Here is a 17318-nt window from a genome sequence, read left to right as displayed (position 1 = left end):
AACTTACACAGTGTGTGAGATATTTCACAAATAAATAGAGGGGTAGTTTAGAATGACGGGTCGGTGATTAGTGAGAGAAGGGAGTCCCTGGAATCCTGGTTATCCAGCAATGCTCCCCATATGTTAGAGAATTTCCCTAGGCATCCCCTAGCTTCATAGGTTAGTTTATACAAGGGAAGGTTTTGGTTCATCAACCTTTTCCACATATTAATATGTAGGGGTTCAGTAGGAATCTGTTGGAGCACTACCCTCTTCCTGGCATAGTACAGTAAAATCTATAGAAAGTGTCTATACATGGCACTGATTTCCAAGTCTTCGAAAATACCCAATTTAGGATTACAAATATTGGGGAATTAGAAGGTAGCAGGGATAAAGGCTGTAATTTGTGACCAGAAGGGCCTGACCTTGTCCCAATTCCACACCATATGAATAACATCTTTGGGATCTTTCTCACATTTGTAACAGGTGGGTGTGCCATTTCTAAGAAATTTACAGAGATGAGACATGGGTTACTGATCCTGTTGTGGGCCTTGCCCAACAACCCATCAGCTCAGTAACTCTTCAGGTAATGGCCCTCCATGCAACAGAAACTGCCCTGCAGACAGACCACCTTTGACTACCTAGTCTGTTCCCCCGGAAAGCATTATTAGCCATCTTTTACTTATACATATGTATCATGTTTTGTGCCATAGTACCTGATCTTCCTAGTGGCAGTTATCAATAACTGAACAGAGACACTCTTAGCACAAATATCTATGGTACTGAATTACAATAGAGAGGTGTTGCTATATGGTGCTGGTTGGGTAAGTATATATGGTGGGTGGGTGAATTACCTATATTAAACAGGGTTGCAGTGCAGGCCTTTATCACTTACTGGCCTAATTATACCTGCAGCATCTGCAACACCTGCTTTAACTCTACTGATGGGGCACCATAGTTTGCAGGATACTAGCATGGTAAAAAAAAGATATGTATAGGTGGTTAAACTATTTTTCCCTCCTTATGGCTATGGTTGCCTTTCAGAACTTGGATATTTAAAAAAATTCCATCAGTGATTTAAGAATGTTGTCTGTACACCACTTTGTCTGTGTGGCATGTGACCTGTCCATGAAGGTGCTGAAACACCTCTTCCTTCCTACTGTTGTGTCTGTACAGTGTCCCGATCTTGCACTTACCAGTACTGCCATCCTCTTGCATCTGACTGTATTTCATATTCTACTAATTCTGCCCATTCTCAGTCACTGTCTTTCCTACATCACATCATCTGTCCTGTCACTCTGTCCCCTCAGTGCTGCATTGATAACTATGAAGATCTTCTCAAGTTGCTGTTATCACATGGTGCTAATGTTAATGTCACAGACAATGAGCTTTGGACACCTCTCCATGCGGCGGCCACCTGTGGTCACACCAACCTGGTGCGGATACTAATTCAGCAGTAAGTATATCGTGCCATATTTTGCTGCAATTAACTATGGTCTCTTACTTTATCGTGATGGTCTGTTCTTTCCCACCAGGGGAGGACTGGAATAAGGGCACATTTTCCAACTCGGCCAGTACTTCTAAGATACACTTTATTATTGAAATTATTGGAACACCTGCCTTTACACTCACATGTACTTTAATGGCATCCCAGTCTTAGTCCGTAGGGTTCAATATTGAGTTGGCCCACCCTTTGCAGCTATAACAGCTTCAACTCTTCTGGGAAGGCTTTTCACAAGGTTTAGGAGTGTGTCTATGGGAATGTTTGACCATTCTTCCAGAAGTGCATTTGTGAGGTCAGGCACTGATGTTGGAAGAGAAGGCCTGGCTCGCAGTCTCCACTCTAATTCATCCCAAAAGTGTTCTATCGAGTTGCCTGTCACGTTCCTCCAACCCAACCTCACTCCTCCATGTCTTTATGGACTTTGCTTTGTGCACTGGTGCGCAGTCATGTTGAAACAAGAAGGTGCCATCCCCAAACTGTTCCCACAAAGTTGGGAGCATGATATTGTCCAAAATGTCTTGGTATGCTGATGTCTTAAAAATTCCCTTCACTGGAACTAAGGGGCCAAGGGGCTAAGTCCAACCCCTGAAAAACAACCCCACACCATAATCCCCCCTCCACCATATGATTTGGACCAGTGCACAAAGCAAGGTCCATAAAGACATAATTGAGCAAGTTTGGGGTGGAGGAACTTGACTGGCCTGCAAAGAGTCCTCACACCTTTGGGATGAATTAGAGCAGAGACTGCGAGCCAAGCCTTCTTGTGCAACATCAGTGCCTGAACTCACAAATGCGCTTCTGGAAGAATGGTCAAACATTCCCATAGATACACTCCTAAAACTTGTAGACAACCTTCCCAGAAGAGTTGAAGCTGTTATAGCTGCAAAGGGTGGACCAACGCAATAGTGAACCCTACAGACTAAGACTGGGATGCCATTAACGTTCATGCGCGCATAAAGGCAGGTGTCCCAATACTTTTGACAATATAGTGTATGTTGGGCTGGTGACCCTTAGTGGACATACTTTACCATTCAGACACCTATCAGCCCAGGACTTGAAACCATTAACACATGACCTGAAATCACTTTGTCTTGCAAGGTGAAACCTTTCAACACCAACTTTTGTTGTATCTCTGACAAGTCATGTGACCTAATGCCAAAGGAAGCTGATGCTGGAAAATGTAAAAAGGTGTATCAAAGTAAACCAAATCCTTGAGAACCTTTCATCATGACCACCGATCACTGCTGTACCATGGCACATTTTCTTACTACACTTTCTTTAGCCCACAGAAATCTTCATTGAGAAGACAAGTTGATTGCGTTTGCCCCCACCCAGGCCAAGGGTTCCCAGTCCTCCCCTGTTTGGCTAGAGTTGGACTGTAAAGGAAACCTGTCTTGAAAAAGAACCAGGGGGTGACATTTCTGACCTCCTTTTGAAAACTGATTGAGCATCTCTGGCTTAGTAGTTTATAAGTGACTGACCTAAAAAAAAGTACACAATCTACATCAGATTAAAATCAGAACTCATGATCTAGATTTTTGTTCTGAGTACGTGAAACAAAAAGTTTTAAAGCAGCATAACAACCTGTCAGCATTTTTTCCAGAGGAGGTCAGCAATGGCAGCCTACATGTTTTCTAAGTACAGGTTTGCTTTAATAAATGTCATTATTTGATATACTTATTACAGATCCGAAAATGTTGGCTTCTAATCTTGATGAATCACATTTACTCTAAAGCAAGCATGTCAAAAATATAACTTCAGCAGGTAGAGAAGTCTTTCAGAGAGCTGCAGGGAATATGCTGGTTGGCAAACAGGAAGCCTACTCACCACATCTCACCACATCTCGCTTTTAACTGCGGCCACTGCTCCACACAGTGACTGTTAGGTGGTGGGAGTGCGTGATCGTCAGCACGAACCTGTGTTACACGGTGACATTGGCTAGAGTGGGTCTATGCATGCAAGGATCCAGGCTGTGAAGATATTGCTGTTTGTATTTAACCTTGTCATTTGTGTAAAGGTGGTTGGGAGGGTAAGGAGCAGTGTGAAGGTGATGGTGGACACCTGCTGGACAGTGATTTCGAGCTGAAGAAGGTGGGAGAAGGTGGTGGTGGGCAGTGAATTTGAGCTGCTGAAGATGAAGGGCAGTGAATCATTTGAGATGAATTAGTCTGGGCACGTTTTCTAATGCAATGCAAAGGTTTTTCTAATGCAAAGTTTAGAAATTAAATTCCACTAAGAGTTTACATTTTAAAGTGGAGTGAAAAGTCTAGATCTAACTAAGCATAACCCCCCCCCCCCCCATTCCTCTTCTAAATCCTATTCTAACTACCTTGTAGAAGGAAGATGCTTATACTTACCTATACTCCGGGAACTATGGTCCAGTCGTGTGATTTCCCAAACTGCTGGCTTCAGGGGAGAGAAGAAAGCACTGATGTCACTCATAGGCTTACTATGGGGAATCCATTGTCGGCTGCCCCTCCTCTACCCTGAAGCCGACCACTGGAAGCTGAGCATGTGACCGGACCAGATCACCCTTAGAATAGGTATGTATAAGCATCTTCCTTTTACAGAGTAGTTATAATAGGCATTAGGAGGGGGGTGGGATCTTTAATCTTTAAATATTTCCAATTACTATTTATATCTGTTGAAGTGTGGCCCATGTGTGGGCAGATGCAGGCTGTACTTCCCAGATGGCGCTCCACCAAAGTGACAATGCAGAAGGGGAAGGAAGTTATGAGGACTTCCTGCTGTCACAAGGAGACAGCTGTCCTATTGGACACTGGTGCCCCATGTGACTCCAGCGGCCATCTTGGGTCAGGTAGAATCTATTTAAGACTCCGGCTTCCAGGTTCGAAGCACTTTATGCAAGTGGCTAGTATAGGGACAGGTTCCTCATCTGGAAGGGACAGTGCTAAGACCGCTTTCACACTGCCAGCGGGACGCATTAGTGGTAAAGCGCTGCTAGTTTTAGCGGCGCTTTACCGTCATTTTAGCGGCGCTTTTCGGTCGCTAGTGGTGTGCTTTTAATTCCCGCTAGTGGTCGAAGAAAGGGTTAAATAAGCTCGAAAAGCGCCACTACCGAATCGCTCTGCAGGCGCTTCAGCAGCCTTGCCCATTCATTTTAATGAGCAGGTGGTGGTGGAGGAGCTACTAAACTGCTCCAAAGATGCTGCTTGCAGAACTTTTATTAACGTCCTGCAAGCGCACCGCTCCAGGTGTGAAAGCACTCAGGCTTTCACACTGGGGCTGCAGGGGTGGCGTTTTTCAGGCACTTTACAGGTGCTATTTTTAGCCTTTTAGCGCCTGAAAAATGCCTCAGTGTATAAGGGGTCTTAGAGGTAGAGAAAGGTTCCGAAGGAGAAGGGACCGCGAAGGGACTGCATCTACCTTGCTTAAGGAATACTCCCCTTGGGGTGTGGATCAGCCAGGCCACATTCTGCTCCTCCTTGCAGACGCTGTTGGCTTCTTTCAAGTCTAAAGACCGCTGTTATAGTTCATAAGTGTCTCCGAATGGTTGCGTCTACCTGCCAGGCCTAACTGTGTTGTGTTGGACCTTCCTTCAATATATTGCTATTGCTTAACTTGTACTTGGTGTGTTTAATACCTGCCACACCACCCTGCCCCTTGCTCACACATGGAGTTGCGACTGTCTTTGTGGCTCGTCCTTGAATTTAAATTTGATATGCCTGCTTTAAAGGGAATGTATAATGGTTTGTGGTAGAATTTTACTTTTATAAATGTATAATTTGCTAAACAGATTTTTTTGTATAGTGCATAATCAAATTTCAAAATTGTTTACATTGCAATTATGTTATATCAGTCTCACAAAAAAAAAAAAAAAAAAAAAGGCGTTTCAAGACATGCCCTCTTTACATGGAGAGCCACAATAAAGGTAACTAGAAAACTGTGTTGGAGTCCCAGAAAGGTATTAAAAACCGGGTGGGAGAGCTTCTCAAAGTCTGCCCATCCACAACTTTTCGGCTGGCCTATCTTAAAGCGGAGTTCCGCAACCCCCCCCTCCAAAAATTTAAAGTCAACAGCTACACATACTGTATGTTAATATTAATCCTGGAATCCAGCAATGTTGGCACCCCAGCCGATGTTTCCATCGGTTGTCAGATGCTGCCGTCGCCATTGTAGGTAAGGGAACCTGGCAGTGAAGTCTTGTGGCTTCACAGCCGGTTCCCAACTGTGCATGCACGAAGCACGATGCGCTATCTTACTGGCCCGGTAGCAGGGGAAGAAGGAGGGAGCCAGAGGGGGGCCGAACTTCTGACACTGTGAGTTCCGATGGAAGTAGGAACAGGGTAGCTGTAAAAAACAGGTACCCGCTTACCCACTCCATCAAACATGCCAAATGTGGCAACGCAGGGGGGGAGGAATCAGATAAGCAGAAGTTCCACTTTTTGGTGGAACTCTGACTTTTAGGATTTGTTTGTCAAGGTTACAAAGCTGAAGCACTGGGCTGTGCATTCAAACAAATATCAGTGCACTAACAATCTGCCACCTTATGATAGGTCTGAGCATAAATTCAAGCTGAACTCCAACCGGAAGGGTTCAATCATAGGCGCGGGCAGGGGGTGTGCAAGGTGTGCCTTCCCCCTACTTTCCAGGCTTCCTCCCGTGTTGCAGCTTTTCCCCCAGCAGTGCTGCTAGCTTCCTCCTCTCCCCCTGGCTGCCGCAGGGGATATTTCAGGATGGAGAGTGGGGGAAGAGGCTAGTAAATATGTTATTTACCAGCCTCTTCCTTTTCCAAATGAACACAGTGAACACACTTACTAACTGTGTTTATTCAAAACTTAAGCATGGTAAACTGTGCTTCAGTTTGTGAATGGACAGGAAGCCGCATGTGCGTTTGAGCTTTAGGGTGTTCACCTGCAATAGGCTGCGCACACCTATGGGTTCAATACTTGTTTATTATAAGGAGAATGCAATGGATAGAAATACTTACATTATTCCTTGCTCCTCCCTCCCGGAAGACCATTCCGCCAATGAAGCTCCTCTTCTCTGGTCATGTGGCAGGCGCCTATGATGATATTATCACCTACAATGCAGGATCAGCGGTCCAGTATTGTACTTGAGGACATAGAGAGCCCCCACATTCTGGAGCTGAAGCAGAGGAGAGTGACAGCTGCCAGGGAGCAAAAAATAAGGTAAATATTCCTCTCTGCTAAATACCCTTCTACAATTGTGTTATATGCTGATACTGCAATTTGGGTCAGATTACATACAGCGAGAATCTCCTGTTTACTCAGCGGCCTCTGTAATAGGAAGTCCCGTCTCCTGGGCCGGCATTGGACCAGTGTTTTGTCTATCACAGAAGCGGGTCCAGGAGGCGAGACTTTGTATTAAAGAAGCCGCTGAGTAAACAGGAGATTCTCTCTGTATGTAATATGACGGCGCTCATCCTGTGTCCCTCCCTGTTCCCTCAGAGGCAGCAGTAATCTGAGGTAAGGCTGCAGATGGGCATTGATCAGGCTGCATTCATGGCAATGGTGAAGTTGCATAAGTGCATTGATCAGGCTGCAGATGGGCTTTGATCAAGCTGCATTATTGGGCAATTGTGAGGCTGTAGATGGGCATTGATCAGGCTGCATTGATGGGCAATTGTGAGGCTGCAGATGGGCATTGATCAAGCTGCATTGATGGGCAATTGTGAGGCTGCAGATGGAATTGATCAGACTGCAGATGGCATTGATCAGGCTGCAGATGGGCAATGGTGAGGCTGCAGATGGGCAATGGTGAGGCTGCATTGATGGGCAATGGTGAGGCTGCATTGATGGGCACTGACCCTTATTTTGCTTCAAAGTTCTTTATTTAAAATTTAAGTTTTTTCCCTGAAACTTCCCTCCTAAAATGAAGGTGCGTGTTATATGCTGATAAATACGATATTTATTGCCTCTCAATGTACCCATATAGCCCTGCTATTAGCCATACTCGCACTCTCTGCTGTCTGGAATGCTTTAGCTCTAAAACCACTGCTTGTATACAGAACAAGGGGCCTTCTCTACAGCAGGCTGGCAAAGGACAAGCTTTTCTGCTCAGGCTATGGCCACTTTCTAAAAAAATAACACTTTTTTTTTTTAAATGCACATGCATTTAGCTGTTTTATTTTAAAAAGTTCAATTGGGCTTTAAGCTACAGGGCATGAGATAATTGGTACCCAACGTGGCCATCATTAGCTGGATCCAGCTACAATCTCATGCCCATGAGTCTGGCTTACACTTGACTGGACAAGTTAGAAAACCAGTCCCGATCACTATTACTTCCCACTGAGATAAGTACCTATCTTTGCTGCCCCCACCTAAATATGAGTGTTTGGCCAAGTCAGTGCACTGGAGTGTCTCGGGGTGGTTGGGTCCATCCTCTGATAACCTATGGGCACTTTAAACTATAGGTAAAATTCCTGATAAACTAGAGCACAATTGGATTTTCAAAATGTAACACATAATAATTGGGCTAAAGGGCAAGAACTCAATTTCAATAAAACATGACATTACATATAGAACTGTTAAATAATAAAAGTTTCCATTCCATTTCAGTCTGCACACTGCTATAAATTTATAAAACTGTCAAAGAACAAATTTTCACTTCTTGGCAGCTAAAGGCATTCTGTACACCCTTTTCACATGAAATGCCAACAGAAATCCCATTCCTGGATCCTATGATGGGCTCACTGCTTTTCCAATTAGATTGTCCTATTACAAAACTGGGACTGATCATAAGATAATAGCAGGCAGACCCCAAACGTTTCCTTTAAAATAAGTGGATTGGTCTGTCATCTATTTAAAATTGAGATACATTTGGCAGATCAACCCTTTAGATTACAGGTTTCCCCAACATCCATGTTTCATTGTAATTATTTGTCTCTTTCAGTGGGGCAGATCTACTGGCTGTAAATGCGGATGGCAACATGGTGTATGATCTGTGTGAGGACGATGCTACGCTGAATGTCATCGAGAATTTTATGACGTACAAAGGTGAAAAGAGACAATTGCTACAACCTTTTCTTCCTTTTGTATTTTACAAATTTCCATTTAGCCCTTGTTCACATAAACACAGCTTTGAAATTCAGATGAACTTGCACGATTTCACAGCCGCCTTTCAGTCCGACTTGAAAGATATCTGTGCGGGTTCATGCACAGATGTCTATTGAAATCGCCCCCGAAGTTGCCAAAAAGTAGTGCAGTAACTTGGGAAATCGGTGCGGTGCTGCAAAGCCGGCTTCGCACCGATTGGGACGCTCCTATTGCCGGCAATAGGCTCCGATTTGACCTGTCAAATGGCATGCCAAATGGCACCAAACTTAATTTGTATGAAAGAATGACAAACAAACATTCACAAATACAGGACTGAGATCACTGGCCCAATATATCTTATATTTGCTGGTGATGCCACTCATTATCGCAGTGTCATATCTGATTGGTAAACAGGGTTTAGCATATTTGAACCCAAAACCAAAAATGTTATATATCGCACTTTACCGGTCGCTATAGTGTCTACAACTATGCAGCGGCCATAGCCATCTGTATACTTTTTGAAACTAGTAATTAGCTGCAGTAACTCATGGAAAGTGAATGGGTATGCATTGGCTGTATAGACTCACCTAAACAGCTGAGTTTGACAGGTACACAAGGATGGGTTCACCAGTGGCGGCCTGTAATGCAGGGGCGCCACCCCCCATCCATGCGTCCAACCCCCTAATCTACATGCTGGGCGCCGGATGCATGGACTTCAATGTTTTTTGTTTTTTTTTATTTGAAGCAGAGGCTCTAATAGGCTTCAAAAGGGGTGGGCTCGGGGTGCACAGCACTGCGCCCTGAACCCACACAACTGGGTGGGCTGGGGGCACAGAGCACTGCGCCCCGAGCCCACCCAATTGCGTGACAATAGCGAATGAATATTCGCTATTGTCACACTGATTCTCCTCCTGGCCAAGCAGGAAGCGGGTCCTGGGACCCGTTTCCCAATTGGCCGAAAGGAGAAGCAATCCTATTGGCCTAGGAGGGGGAGGGAGGAGATGCACAGCCACCGTGATGCCGAGGAGGAGTCGCAGGGGAAGCCACCGCCCGTTGGCCGGAGGGAAGCGCTGCCCGCATCATAGGTGGGGTAAGTGCCGGGCTGGTAACCGACCGACCGGGGGGGGGGGGGGTGCACCGCAGCTCAATGGAAATTAAAAAAAGGAACATTCGGCTCTAGCCGCTGCATGGGGTTTGCTTGCCTGTGTGTGAGTGAGCCCAATAATAAACTGAAAAATAAAGCAGAAAGTGGCAGGACGAGACTTGTTTGACCAGTAAAGGTAATATGAGGAGTAATGTGGTATCCCTTCTTAGGAAAGTTTACTTTAGAGTCACATAATTGGAACAAGCATGCAGCAAGTAAAGTCAGAGCTCCTGATCAGCACACTTTTTCCAACTCAGTGACTAACTCAGAATGTAATAAGCCTTTACCTTTTACTTACCCTTTTCTTTCCCCCTAGGCATCACACAAGAAATGGTTAATGAAGCTCGTCAGGCTCCTGAGCGTCACATGCTAAGTGACATCGGAGCGCTGGTAGCAGCCGGACAGGACCTGAACAGAACAGACAACCAAGGGGCCACCCTGGTGAGATAAGTTAATTTATTGTACAAGCAAGTCATGTCAGTATGTTATACCCCTGTCTGTCATGAGGGGAGCACTCAGCAGCTATCATCCACTTCATCCCATGGTCCAGAGAGAGCTTGTATTGAGCAGAACATGTTTACAGCAATTTATTCATATCTGATGCATTACTGATTTCACTTTCTGCTTGCAAAGTTATCTTCAATTGATTATTCCATGTTTTACAGAACATGAACAAAGCATGCTGCTTGGGGGAAGAATTGATTTATAATAATCCATTAGATAATTTTTAATCAAATTATAAATTAAATCTGTTGGGTTTATGTTGATGGCATCAGTTTGAGAAGCTTCTGAGCTTGTTCACAATTTATTGACTGTAGCATATAATATGATGTTGACCTCATTCATACCTACATTGATGTGCTTCAGGCAGGTTTTGCATTCCTATAGGCCTCATTCACACTGGCACTTCTGCATTTAGGACAGTGGTTCTCAACCATCGTAGTCTTCCTCCTATTGGAACCTTGTTTTGCTTGCTGCTCTAACAGCTAGACTTTAGCTGTTGCAGTATATGGGAGCTGGAGTGCCCTGTCTTTCACTTCCGTTGGCTCTTGGAGTGGGGGTGAAGATGTGGGGGTTCTTCTAGCCAGGCTCTGGCTGTTCAGACCGGACGCCGGACCATCAGAGCAAAGTGATGCACACCAGGATCTAGCTTCCATACAGAGCAGCCTATGTTACTTACTCACAGCAGCTGTATGGGCATAGCCACAGGTCTTGTGACGTGTGGATGTGCAGCCCGAAATCACACTGTCTGCATTTGGGGCCATGCACCCACATGTCTGTCCAATTAGGACCTTCAGCTGTGTCCTTACAGCTGCTGTATCCACATCTATTAAAACAGGCTGCCTGCATGAAGCTCAGAGCGGCTACAGCCACATGAACAAAGGGCTCATTCAAACTGTACAGACTACAGCCCAGTTTGAATGAGCCCTTAGAATTCTATTTTCTCCAAATGAAGCTAAACTGGCTGCACTGAAACAAGGGCAAACATTCTAAACACTGATACGAACAGGTACTTGATCTTAGCCAAAAGACCGAGAAGTGATCTAAATACACAATCCAAACACATATACGTTCATTCACTCTGCAAATCCAGGCATCCCTTTCATACTGCATAGCAAACAGAGTGACTTGACTATTTCCTGTTGCAGATTAAAGCCCGGGTCATACTGCAAGTTTTTTTTGTTCAACTGTTGGCTCATTGGCTGCAAGCGCTGATTGGATGCTGGTTTTCCAGCATGTTCCTGCGACAAAAGCTTGTTTGTCACGCATACCCCTAGCACTGGTGGTCAGGCACTATAGCTGGCTTCTGTGTTCTTCACCTATAGCAGCCCCCTTTTTTATAAGGCAAGCACACCTACCGGTACTTGGTTGCCCCTTATACACATGGCTATAGTGCTTGGCCACCACGCCAGGGCAGGCGAAACCTGAGCACAGTGAACAGGTACTTGCAGTGGGCAGATGGGCAGAGTGGTTCAATGAAAGTCTGGGTACAAGACAATCCTAACAGCAGAGCAGGGCAGACAAACCGGGAGCTTGAAACATGTGTAACAAACACTATCACAAGCTTGAGGCAGTAGGCTTGGCTGGCTTAAATTAGATTTAGTCTCCACCCAGAGACTGGCTACATCAATCACCTTGCATTTGGACAGGCAGACAGGAGAGAGCATCACAGCCAAAACCACAATGCTGGAATAAGCCCAGCAGTTCAGGAACGTTAACATGCTCCAAAATCGTTAGACCTGCTTCTGTTGGACAGACTGCTGTACACACTGACCGAAAGTTGTCCACTTCCTGTATTACAACATGGTTGTCTGCTCATTGGACTATATATTAACATAATTATTGCTGAGGTCTTCCCTGAGATCTCCTGTAAGCTTCCTAACAAACTCCCCGCTCCATCTCTCAGTGCCCTAAAGCATGTTGGATTGACAGCATTGTCCTGTGCAGCACAGCCTGATTGGCTCAGAGAGTATTGCCTCCCACTTTTAATCTAATGTCAGGACAGGAAGTGATGGTAATTCTCTTCAAGAGGGACGCAGAACATTTTTTTTTTGTACAATAGCGAAGGGTTAAATCCTGGTAATGTTTGTATTGCTGCCAGTGCTTTCCTACCTCAGGAGCAGTCACAATACCCATTTCTTGTATGGGTGTCACAAGAACTAAAACCAAAGGAAAATCCCCCCCCCCAAAAAAAATGTCTGGATATAGGCTTTAAATAATAATAGTGACTTAAAACCTGTGTTTTTCATGTACAGCTCCATATTGCATCTTCTCGAGGTTATGCAGAAGTAGCAGAGACTCTGCTTGAAAATGGGGCTCAGGTGGATGTGAAGGACCCAGACATGTGGGAGCCTCTGCATGCTGCAGCATTTTGGGGTCAGGTAAGAACACATTCTGCTCAGACTGAGAGATTAGCTTAGAACTTATGTTATTATGCCAGTATGAAGATAGCCTAACTAGGGTACATTAGCATTGCTGCCTAGCAACACAAGGCTTTTGGGTTGGATGCAGGGAAGGCCGTTTAGTCTTATTTTGCCGCAGGTGCTCCACTTTCCTTTTTTATCCCAAAAGCAATTTGATGTCTCAAGTGGCCCTCGGTAAATTAATTTTGCTCTATTGTGTTTAATTGCTTAGCTGAACAATTAGGGTGCCTACAAACATTATAGACCTTTTGCTTGATCTGGACATATTGGGAACATTTGTGTGTGCGTAAGCAGCTGTCCGATCCCATTGCAGGAAAAGAAAATGGGCTTTCGGCTAGGAAAATCCAAATGGTCAGTAAATGTGATGGTAAGAGTTGTTGGGACCAGGGCTGGATAATTCCTACTTCTTCCCTAGGTTAGCTGCCTTGTGCCACTCCCTCACCCTCCAAACAACCACTCATGGGGTTGGTCACTGTGGACAGGGCTGGGTAGCTCTAAAGCTGAGGTGGGCTGTAAGTAGCTGAGAGTCAGTGGAGGGGCAACTGGGGGAATCTGAGTGAGGCTGAGGACTGCTGAGTTTCCTGAATCCTGAAGGACAACCCTGTGGGATCCAGGACACTTGGTAACCCTAGACTAAGCCATTCTCAATGGCAATGGCACCATAGGCCACAAGCCTTGTGGGATGAACTTTAACACTAGAATGTAGTGCTCACAATAATAATCTTGTGTTCACATGTTTTATATCTTCTTTTTTTTTGAGAATTATTGCTGCAAAAGCACCTCTAGAAGGTTTTGCCCAACATTTGTCATGGTCCTGTTTGCTGAACAATTTGCTCTGCATATAAATGTGGAGATAAATGGAAGTAAGAGCATTTTAAATAAAGAAAGGACAATGTCATCTCATTTATTATATACTATACTACACACTGAGCAACATATAATGTGAAAGAATAGGTATAGCCAATTTTATTTTTATTTTTTAAAGCGGAGCTTCAGTCTCTTGTGAAAATTAAAAGTCAGCACCTGTCCCACAATCCAGAGGTGTCCTCACCCCAGCCGTTTTGTCCCTGTGTCCTCCCTCAGCGGTGCCGGCATCTTTACTATGGGCACCTGGTGGTGATAGCTTGTGCCTTCACAGCCGAGTGCCCACTGCACATGTGCAAGTGGTGCTGCGCTCTGTGACTGGTCCCGCACCTGTCATGTGTCCCAGAAGACTTCGGGAGGTAGGGGGGAAGGAGAACTTCCACCTTAGGCGATCGGAGCAGAATTGGGAGCGGGTACCTCTCAAAATCGGGTACCCGCTTTCTCCTTCCTCCCCAAAAGCTCAATTTCACAAACAGGAACTTAAAGCAGAAAATTTCCTTTTGGGTGGAACTCCATTTTAAATTTTGTATTGTGAATAGAAGGGTCGATTTATTTTTTTGCTGTTTGTGTCCCCTTTGAAGGATGTATTTTTTTACTGTCTCAAAGACAACAGAATGTGAAAGAAAATGTCTACAAAGTGAGAGGAATTCCTAAAAAATGTAGGATTTCCAGTCACTTTCTATCTGAGTGATAGTGGTCATTAGAACAAATAGAGGGTAAATCAATCAAGCTAGGGCACAGAGAGCAAAAAAAATCTTGATAGGTGCTGTAATCGATTATGTAATGTATGTAATTATGTAATCTTTATGATCGATCAAAAACTAAAGAAAAAAACAAAGCTTTCAGCTATTCACACACTTTAGGTTGCTCTAATTTTAGTTGGGCAGTTCCTGTGCAATCCTTTTTAGATATTCACAGAAAATTATTTTTTTTAAAAATCTTTCCTTAAAAGTCTCAAGAATAATGTCTGTGTTGTTTTGCCTGTTTCAGATCTATGTGGCAGAGATTTTGGTCTCACATGGAGCTAGTCTGAGCTGTAAGACCTCTTTGGATGAAACTCCTCTTGGTGAGTCTAGATTTTAATTTTTTTAAATAAGTTCACTTCCTATCCTTATAAGCTTGCCTGTGCCCATCAGCAGTAATAGGGCCTATATCAGTGGGGTTGCTTTTTAACCACTTCAGCCCCGGAAGAATTGGCAGCTCAATGACCAGGCCAATTTTTGCGATACGGCACTGTGTCGATTCAATTGACAATTGCGTTGTCGTGCGACGTTGTACCCAAGCAAAATTGACGTCCTTTTTTTCCCACAAATAGAGCTTTCTTTTCGTGGTATTTGGTCATCTCTGCGGTTTTTATCTTTTGCACTATAAACAAAAAAAGAGCAACAATTTAGAAAAAAACACATTATTTTGTACTTTTTGCTGTAATAAATAGCCCCAATTTTTTTTAAAAAAAAAGCAAATTTTTTCCACAGTTTAGACCGATATGTATTCTTCTACATATTTTTGGTGATAAAAATCGCAAAAAGCATATATTGATTGGTTTGCGCAAAAGTTATAGCGTCTACAAAATAGGGGATAGATTTATGGCATTTTTATTATTATTATTTTTTCACTAGTAATGGCGGCAATCTGCGATTTTTATCGGGACTGCGACATTATGACGGACACATCGGACACTTTTGACACGTTTTTGGGTTGATTGACAATTATACAGCGATCAGTGCTATAAAAATGCACTGATTACTGTATAAATGTCACTGGCAGGGTTAACGCTAGGGGGCTATCAAGGGGTTAACTGTGTTCCCTATGTGTGTGTTCTAACTCTGGGAGATGGGACTGACTATAGGAAATGACAGATCGTGGTTCCCAGCTCGTAGGAACTCACGTTCTCGCTCTCCTCTGTTTACACACACACGTCCCTGTTCTGCCTCTCGTGCCCGTGATCGCTCGTGGTCGGCAGTCACGAGCATCGGCACCCCCGCTGTGCAGCGGGCGCGCGCGCCTGCTGTCCCCATTAAAGGGACTGACGTATAGCTACAATAGTTTGCGGGATCGTGCCGACCTGCCGCAATAAGCGCTGCGTAAACTATCGGCACTATATAAATCCTGTATAATAATAATAATATAATGACGGCGGCTGGTCGTCAAGTGGTTAAATGCCTTCTACTTGCATTTAACATCAGTTTGGGGTGTTTCTGGGATTATTCAGAATTAAAGTGGTTGTAAACCTCAGACATGAAATATGAACAAAGCATATCCCTCTATAGTGTGTACTAGTCTAGAGCACGAAGTGTCATTTTCTGTCTGTTGCTTTGTTCCTCTGCTATCTGCATGAGTCACTTCTGACAAGTTTTCCAGACACCAGCAGAAAAATAGTGTCAGGGGAAGGATCCTCAGATGACAGCCTAAGCTCTGTTCCTGTGTGCTGTGTGAAGGGGAGGGGGTGTCCCTTCCCTCCAATCAATTCTCAGAGCTCTCCCCACTGAACTCTGCAGAGTGTAACTTCAGCTCTCTGCCCCTTTTTTTTTTTTTTGACAGCTCTACAAGCTTTATAAATTCACCACTTTGAAGAGATGTAGAGAAGAGAAGACTGCAGATAAACATGCACAACTTATGTAGGAGGCTTTGTTTCATCTCTGTGTATCACCTGATGCCAGTCACTTCACTGGGTATATGCAAGGGCTTACAACCGCTTTAATTGACAGGCGCATTTGACCTCTCTTTATGCTACATCACTCTGCTGAAAGCAGCTTTTGCACAGTCAGTGACGTGTAGAGGGAAAAAAAACAGGTCTGATGTGAGAAAAATGCTTTTTGACATTAAAGTGACAAAGCAAAGATTCAGGTTCATCATTGCTCCAGGACATTTATGCCCCATACACACTTTCTGACAACAAAACCGTGGAATTTTGTTCTTCTTGTTGGCTCCAACTTGTCTTGCATACACACAGTCACACAAATGTTGGCCAACAATTACGAACGTGCTGACGTACAAGACCTACGGCGAGCCGATAAAAAGAAAGTTCAATAGTCACGCGCCACCCTTTGGGCTCCTTCTGCTAATGTTGTGTTTGGTGAGTATTGATTCCGAGCATGCGTGGACTTTTGTGCGACGGACTTGTGGATACACACGATCAGAAAGTCCGACAACAAAAATTTGTTGGCGGAAAATTTGAGAACCTGCAAGCCAACATTTGTTGGCAGGAAAGTCCGCCAACAAATGTTCGATTGGAGCATACACACTTTCGGACTTTCTGCCAACAAGCTCACATCCAACATTTGTTGTCGGAAAATCCAATCGTGTGTACGGGGCATTAGAATAATGCCTTGATATCTGATTATTCATCATTTTAGCTTTCCATAAAATGGGACCATTAGAGGGATTTTCCTGCAATTCCTGTTCCCATGGGAAAGCAATCAAAGCAATGTGGGGCTGCAGTCCAGGACAAGAAAGTACAGACAGCAATAAAACTATTCTTAGTAGTGCTCTACAAAAATTTCATTTTTTTGCCCATTGGAGAGATTTTCCTTCAATTCACATTCCTGAATTCTGAAACATTTATATTCCTCTCTCCCTAGATTTATGTGAAGATGAAGAGCTGCGCTCTTTGCTGCTGGAGCTAAAGCACAAGCATGACCTCATTATGAAATCTCAGCAGAAGAACAAGTCCTCTCTGAGCCGCAGGAGCTCCAGCACTGGAAGCCATGGGTCAGTAAGAAAGATAATGACAACTATACACTTAATTCTTCGACTGTATTTTTGTACTGGAGAATTTGGTGGGTCAGCAGCACGCAGAGCCCTCCAATGGGACACTGGAAGGCTTTTAATGAAAAAAACATTTTTTTTTATATACAATGGCTATCCTCATCTCCAAGTCAGCA

At 44.2% G+C, this 17318-nt stretch overlaps 1 protein-coding gene across 2 annotated transcripts in view; it reads left to right on the top strand.

Moving 5' to 3' along the window:
- The window catches only part of PPP1R16B (protein phosphatase 1 regulatory subunit 16B), a 108080-nt gene that overhangs the window by 62861 nt on the left and 27901 nt on the right, over positions 1 to 17318 (top strand). For both annotated transcript variants that reach the window (XM_073606419.1, XM_073606418.1), the window contains exons 4-9: positions 1290 to 1435; positions 8360 to 8463; positions 9963 to 10087; positions 12403 to 12528; positions 14425 to 14500; positions 17016 to 17145. In XM_073606419.1, coding sequence (XP_073462520.1) covers positions 1290 to 1435; positions 8360 to 8463; positions 9963 to 10087; positions 12403 to 12528; positions 14425 to 14500; positions 17016 to 17145 — 707 coding nt within the window. The remainder of the gene's footprint in view (positions 1 to 1289; positions 1436 to 8359; positions 8464 to 9962; positions 10088 to 12402; positions 12529 to 14424; positions 14501 to 17015; positions 17146 to 17318) is intronic.

The sequence above is a fragment of the Aquarana catesbeiana genome, linkage group LG12 (genome assembly GCF_042186555.1).
Source record: "Aquarana catesbeiana isolate 2022-GZ linkage group LG12, ASM4218655v1, whole genome shotgun sequence".
NCBI lineage: Eukaryota > Metazoa > Chordata > Amphibia > Anura > Ranidae > Aquarana > Aquarana catesbeiana.
The sequence above is the reverse complement of the archived record's forward strand: the minus strand, read 5'-3'. Positions and strand labels throughout refer to the sequence as shown.